The following is a 7,324-nucleotide window of genomic DNA, read 5'->3' on the forward strand; positions in this document are numbered from 1 at the left end:
GAAAAAAAACTGTTTACTGTTCTTTAGAAGTACTAATGCATGATGAAAACACTTTTAATGAGACTTTGTGTGGCGCTTGAGGGAGCTGCCTAGAGTCTCATAAATGTTTAAAAATAAAACTTGAAGAATCTAATGACTCAACAGCATTGTGGATACTTTTCTTATCAAGGAGGAAGAACATATGGAATACAAATTATGATATCTCTGGTAATTAATTAGTAGTCAATTAAAAGTTCAACATTGTTATTATATATAAAGTGCAATGCTAAATTGGTGAAGTATGCTATTAAAAGTGTGCTAAGTGTTAAGTGCTAAAAGTTACCGCTCCATTTACTTCTATCTCAAAGCGACCAAACACACAGAACACTCATCTTGCATTCTGCCAAAGTTATCAATATTTTATTAATCTTCAGTTAAGGCAATCCATTACAAAGCATTTCACAAACCACAGTATGACGACAATATCATGTCCAACACCTGGTTTGGAAATTATTCAGCATGCAAGTCAGAGACCAAGAGAGGTATGTAAACAACCTGGGATAAAACAGGAGTAGTGGAAAGAACATCCCATACAGAAAGTGTTGTATAGGAACAGAATGGAAAGAAACCAGAGATGCAACATGCTGGAGGTGACCGTTATCTCTAAATACCATCCCAAGTAACAAACTAAGCACATGGCGGATGCACTAATCAGGTGAAATAAAGGTAGACTACCAAACCTCCTGCCATTGTGGCACAAACATGCACATATTGTCTAAAGAGGCTAAGTTCAACAACTGAACACATTTTGGCAATTCATATTCTTCATTTGGGGCTTATGTACATAATTAAATAGTTTAGCCTCAAAGAAAATATTAAATTAAAAGATAATCAAAGCCATTTCCACAGAGAGAAAATATGTAAATTGAATTGTTGGAAAGTCATCATTTAGACTGAAAAATATATTTAATTATAACTCTGTTTCACAATTGCATAAGTGTGTCATTACTGTGCTCCTTTCATTTTCATTGATTATTTGTTTAGTAGCCTACTGAGGGGTAGTAGATTTTTTATTTCCCTGTGGAGGAAAACTCACAGATGGCGGGGGAGTAGTTTTTTAAATAATTTTAGTAGAAGGGCTCAAAAGCCATGTAGTATTAATAGAGGAAATATTACTGAAAGTGCACACATCATACAGGGCCAACTCCACATTATCTTATTGACTCTCACAAGGGTTTGCTATCACACTCACAGTATATACCGTACGCTGCATGCTGATGCTGACTTTTATTGTCCGCAAAATGATGTCCTCATTCATTTTACTCTCAGTTATGATGATCCTATGAAGTGAAATTTGAAGTGTTTACAGTACTTGGAAAATCAAAATATAACAGCTATACAAGTCATTCAATTATAGTATTTCATTGAATATATATGTCATAAGAAATGTAATAAATGTATGTTTATGATTTTCTTTTGGCTGAATGGCTTTCTGTAGAGGTATTCTGGTATTTATGTGATGTATGTGCTTAAACGCAATGGCCTCATTTCACTGCAACAACTGAATTTGGCAACAGATCAAACACTGCTTTGTTTCTGACGGAAAAATGTCATCCAAAATTAAGAACGGAAAATAAGTAAAATATGGATCTGGGCCTGTGAGCGAAGGAGTTCACTTCCTCTGGAGTTTCTGCAGTAACAAAGGATTTCATTTTATCGGCGAGAGCACTAAAGTAACGGGAGTCGGAGACCAGTATGCAGTTAACAATGGTACGTAAACACATTTGCTCTCAACACAAAACAAAGTATTGTAACAACAACAGTGAGAAGTCTGTGTGATCTCAACAACTTTTTGTAAACGTTAGTTCTCATTACGAGTACAAACAAGACTGAATAATGCACAACTCAACTATAAACTCACTTCAAAATAAAACACATGAATGTTTCCTTTTTCCATGAGGCAATGTGAACAGCCACAGTTGAGTTGTAAACAAGTCTTGACTTTGAAATATTGGACAACAAGGCTTAGCAACACTTTTAACTCTCATTGTTTTAGACCCAAAGTGAAGAGCTGTTAGTATAAAAAGTACAGGACAGTAGTTGAGACAGCATGTAATAGTTTGTAAGAATCCTAATCTTGCAACAGTTTTTATCGCCAACATTGTGTGTACATCTTAAATATGAGACCTGCTGCTGCCGGCAGAATGACACCTGGGTAACTGAATTTGGATATGTTTCCATAATAGGCACATTTGGATTGAGATATTGAGTGACAAAGAGATACGAATGGAAACAATGGCCAATATTAAAAGATATGATGTACACAACTGAGCCACAATGGCTGTCATTCTCTTTGAAAACAATTCAGAGAACAAATATGAATATATCAACAGCTGACTTTAATTAAATTGTAGAACTAGATAATGAAATTGTATCTTAGGTATTAAAATGGTATCTCAATAGCCTAGAGAATTAACTTCTGAACACAAGTGTGAAACAAATTTGTGAACAGTCAATACATTTGTAAAGTAAAACATAGCCGTTTCTGTTTTTTTGCAATCCGTTTTTTTTCTTCAAAAAACAATCAACGCCCAAATATCTCATGCAAGATTTGTGATTGTTTGATTTTTTTCTTTACAGGGAAACAAATGTATTGGTAGACATTGGTCTTTTGAATGTGTGTTTACTTCAGAGCAAACCCCAGAGAGTAAAACGTAACAACAAATATAATGGGAAACACAAACAGCGAGATGACAAATGTGCTACAGTATGTCATGGATTATAATTTCTTCTGCAAACAAACAGGGAGAGCAAGTATGTGCATAGAGTTATTCATCTATTTTCTGTAAACATACTGTTTTGGTGATTAAATATATTTTCATTTTAATACATCTGAATAGTATTTTCTTATAAACATTCTTCCTGTTTCATTTAAAATTATGTGTTAAAACTTGTGCGGTCCCTTCCATTACTTTCATTGTGATAGGTGTTGGTTCCTTTAAAAAAAAAAATGTTGAGCTTATTTCCCATAATAACCTTTGTGCTTTATATCTGAATTAGTGCATTCTGTTATTATACATTTTAGAAATATGTATAAGACATGGTGCTGAAAAATCATTATGGAAACAGCTTACAGCAGGCTCTCTACATAACTGCTTGCAATCAAAACGATCTATCAGTGAAAACTATCCATGAACTGCTGAATATGTTTTATATCATGCTTTTATAGTACAGTCCTTATCAAAGTAGAAATGGGGATTATTTGTATTAAACTGCTCACAAAATATAAGATGAAAAACTACAGGGAAAATATGACTTTAATCCCCACTATCTAAAACCCCCACAAAGGAATAAATAATTTCTGCAATAAATAAAATAAATTAGTATACATATGATATCTTAGTTCAACACACACCTATTCCAAAAGGTATCACAAACATGATACACACTGGCACATTCTAATATGTATGCCTTCAAACAGGCTCTCTCTACGGGTTTACTTGCTATCCATTACATCACCACTTTGACAGGTTTGACAGCGAACAACTAAAACCTCCTCCAGCACGAGCTCCTCTCAGCGCTCTTATCCTCAAGCACGCAGAGAGAGAACACTCCATGATCACCTGCAGCCTCACCCAAAGCAGTCATATTCCTCCAAAACAAATTGGAGTCTTACCATCTTTTTGTATAGCCAAATTAATATTTACGTAATGGCCTTAAAAGAGTTTCCATCTTCCCAAAGGACGGTTTTGAGTTATTGACCACCTCTACCCTGCCCCACCACAACGTGGAGCTGTGTGTGGGGCTCAGACGGGGTTGGTCTGTGGTTGGTCCAAGGGCGAGTAAGGGGGGGGGACGGAGTTCGGTTTAATGGCTCTGCTCTTCATGTAGGAGATCAATTGGTCAGGGATCTCTGCAAGTACGTCTTTAACCAGCCGCGCCATGCTCAGCACGTGGTTCCCTGTGCGGTCCATGTAGTCTCTAAACGGGACAAACTGGAAGACATATATGACTTTATGAAAAGAATGTTTCATGTACACGGATTCATCATAAAACATCAGGATATATTTTTGCTTTAATTCATGCTTTCCTGGTTTATTTGTGTTGGGAAAATACTGAATGTACTCTAATATCAGAGTAGCACAAAGGCCCAAATCTAGTAACTGGATATATGATTACCTAGAAGAGCGTCAGGACACACTGTTTTAGGCATATGATAGCTATGTGACAACGATCAACATGATGATTCAGCCTCTATGGAGATAGGCACATGACTCTCATGTTTATTGCTTACGCAGGCCTTAGCTAATCTGAACTAAGGCCAGAATACTGCTTTGAACCGGTATTCTTGCATCTTGTCACTGTAACACCCTGTCTTGTGTAAGGCATGTGAAGTACACTGTTCAGGGAACTATCTTGTCCCGTGCAACTCTGTATGTGATGACTACTTCCATTCTTGCAAGGATAATAAATACATGTATCCTGATATTGAAGCTCAAGCCGGTGACGAGTGATATTTTTCTAACAATTTGTAACTATCAAAAAGAACTGAATGTGCAAATACAATCTCTGAATCAGTGAACGTAGGGTGTACCATGATTCCTCTTAGTGAATTCATTTGCAAACATGACATTAATTATCTCTGCTACGCTGACGATACACAGCTATAGATACCTGAAACGCCAAAATATTCTTTGCAACTCCAAAACTTAGAGACATGTCAATCAAAACACATTTTTAATCAATAAATATGAACTTTTTCCAGTTGAATGCAGTTTAAACACAACTGTTAGTTTTTGGTCTAGGGCTGGACTGTAGAGCCTCAAGAGATCCTTGCTTGAATATCAAAGACAGCATATCACTCATTGCTGCCATGCCACTGCAGTATTTACATTCTTTCATTTACTGTCATTAGGGGGGGAATGCCGTTGTCCGAAAATATGCAATGGAGATATGCTTGCTAGATGTTTGTTTCTGAAAAGCAAAATATTTTTTAGCTTTTCTTTAAATTCCTTGTTGTCCTCTTCACTCTTAATAATCTCAATGCTCAATAGCTATATGTGATAGCCCCCTAACGCAGCGCGACCATAACCAAAATAATACATTTTTTGAGAATGAGCAAAAAACGTAACATAATGTAAAGATTTCTCAGAATCTAAACTCTAATTAGCATAATTGCAAGACAGTCTGACTCGTAACTGTTGAGATAAATGTCTTTGACATAAAATCAAAAACAATAGGCCCATCTGCATTGTAAGAAACGTACCAATATTACACCTTTTAAGCAATATAACAAGCTGTATGAGGAAAACATCATCTTACCTGTACAATGTCTCTCTCTGCCAACTTCCCCCGAGAAGAAATCCTGATGTCATCACCATCCAGCTCAACCATGGCTACAGAGAAAAGTCAATGACATGTTGATGATAATGAATCATAACAGTTATACACTGGGTCAAAACTAAAGAGTAAATATGACTTTAACAAAGAAACTATCTTTGATGCAAACAGATCCAAAAACTGCTTTCATTCACACTACTGTTCTCACCATCGAACTCAGCTTGGCCAACCCCAACAATGATGATAGACATGGGGAGTTTAGCTGCCTGTTGTGAACAAGAACAAACACACTGTTTGTTAGGGGAACATTTCATTCATTCATTCATATTTTTCTCTCAAAACACATCTCATTTTACAAAGTCAGTCTAACATTGGAAGCACCTTTCTCCAGAGATATTAAATAATATATCTGATACATAGCCTTTTCTTGACTTTTATTGAAAGAAAATACATTACATTGCATCTATACATTATTCAACTCAGGGTCCCAAAGGTTGTTACAAAAGCTAGCAGATAACAGAATATTTGACCTTACTCATAAACCTATATATATATATATATATATATATATATATATATATTTTTAAAATTTTTTTGTCTAGATAGAGTAAATACAACAACCTGTACTGAGAAGCAAGTACGTAGTGAAGAAACCCGAAGAGATGTGGAAAACAACGTAAGTACGTCCATTGGGGAAAAAATCCAAAAAATGTTAAAGAATTTTCTGCCGCGGCTTCAAAATGACGGATTTGATTGTGCACGCTCAACATTAATCATCTCTTCCACTTTTCTTTTTCTTTCGTTTAGTTAAGCCCCACACCCCCTATGTATGTAATTAGTGTTCATCGGGACAACAACTACGGGTCAATATAGTTTTCGGCTACTGTACAAAGAAGATGTAGGAACAAATAATCATTACAATTATCCATGACCGAATATAGAAATAACATGACTTAGAAAAAAAGTTAACAGTGTGGGAAAGTGATATGTGTTTTTTTAATTGTAAAAAGGGACTATAGCTATTTGCGGGTAGAAAAAAACATATAGGTCCGACGTTGTCCCCTTGTAATTAAAGACTTTTAAGAAACGGTGGTATTCGTCTGGAAGTGCGACTTGATACACTAGGGTCCCATTTTTTTTTTTATATATTATAAGAAAATTATATATATATAATAGAAGAGTATACATAAAAAGATTTGACTGGTTAAAAATTTTTAACATTTCGGTTACTAACCCTTCACCTGACTTAGTTTGTGTATTAACGGTGGCTTATTTTATAATTAACGAAAAAGACACGTTATTTCCTGTACGTACACCATAGACAAGATTCTTATGAGTGACAGTTAGATCCCTTGTAAGACTGTTCACGAATTACCACTCGCAATTGTAGACACCACACACGACACACACACACACACACACACACACACGACACACACACACCACAACACACACCACACCAACCACACCACACACTACAACACCACACACAACACCACACACCCACACACACACACCACACACCACACACACAAAGCTCGACCTCCTCACCCGGGGGAACGTCACGAACGGGGAGCAACTGACTGTCGTCGTCACGCCGACATGTTACCGACGTAGAAACGGAGACACAGACTGACGGATATTTGTGTCCCTCAACCCCTAAAAACCTGAGGAATGTACGTCTTGAGGTCATAAAACTAGCGGAAGCTCTCTAGGGTGTCGGCGTGAGTACAGGAGAAGGGGAAAGAGAGGACGGGTTTGAGTTATCGAGAACACCACCTAAAATGGGTAACCTGTTTTAGTGAGATGGGTAACTGGAAACCAGGTTGATAGTTGTTCGGACCTTTCCCATAACGGAATAAAGCGCCAAGGTTTTCCCCGCCCAGCCGGCTGGGGGCCCCCAGCGGCTCTAGAGGCCTCACCCCGCGCAGCGCTCCTACTAATGTTTTATTTTACCTTTTATTTTAATTTTTTTAATTAAAATTTTTTTTTTGAACCCTAATTA

The 7,324-nt window shown here is 36.7% G+C and overlaps 1 protein-coding gene across 1 annotated transcript; it reads right to left on the bottom strand.

The window, feature by feature from the left end:
• Positions 1–385: 385 nt before the first annotated feature.
• LOC104964413 (copine-5-like) lies at positions 386–5,579 on the bottom strand. The gene is made up of 3 exons (XM_010793194.1): positions 5,528–5,579; positions 5,302–5,375; positions 386–3,974 (listed from the first exon to the last, which is right to left on the bottom strand). The coding sequence occupies exons 1-3, from the start codon at positions 5,568–5,570 to the stop codon at positions 3,786–3,788; spliced, it is 306 nt and encodes a 101-aa protein (XP_010791496.1). The 5' UTR covers positions 5,571–5,579; the 3' UTR covers positions 386–3,785.
• Positions 5,580–7,324: the final 1,745 nt, after the last annotated feature.

Source organism: Notothenia coriiceps, unplaced genomic scaffold, assembly GCF_000735185.1.
Source record: "Notothenia coriiceps isolate Sejong01 unplaced genomic scaffold, NC01 NC01_scaffold00037244, whole genome shotgun sequence".
In the NCBI taxonomy this organism is placed as follows: domain Eukaryota; kingdom Metazoa; phylum Chordata; class Actinopteri; order Perciformes; family Nototheniidae; genus Notothenia; species Notothenia coriiceps.

What these genes read in the sequence shown, in the direction of transcription:
- LOC104964413 (XM_010793194.1), bottom strand. Translation starts at nt 5,570, where the DNA reads ATGTCTATCATCATTGTTGGGGTTGGCCAAGCTGAGTTCGATG. An exon ending in TGGCCAAGCTGAGTTCGATG is followed by an intron (nt 5,376 to 5,527) that starts GTGAGAACAGTA and finishes TTTTCTCTGTAG; the next exon opens with CCATGGTTGAGCTGGATGGT. An exon ending in CAGAGAGAGACATTGTACAG is followed by an intron (nt 3,975 to 5,301) that starts GTAAGATGATGT and finishes TATGTCTTCCAG; the next exon opens with TTTGTCCCGTTTAGAGACTA.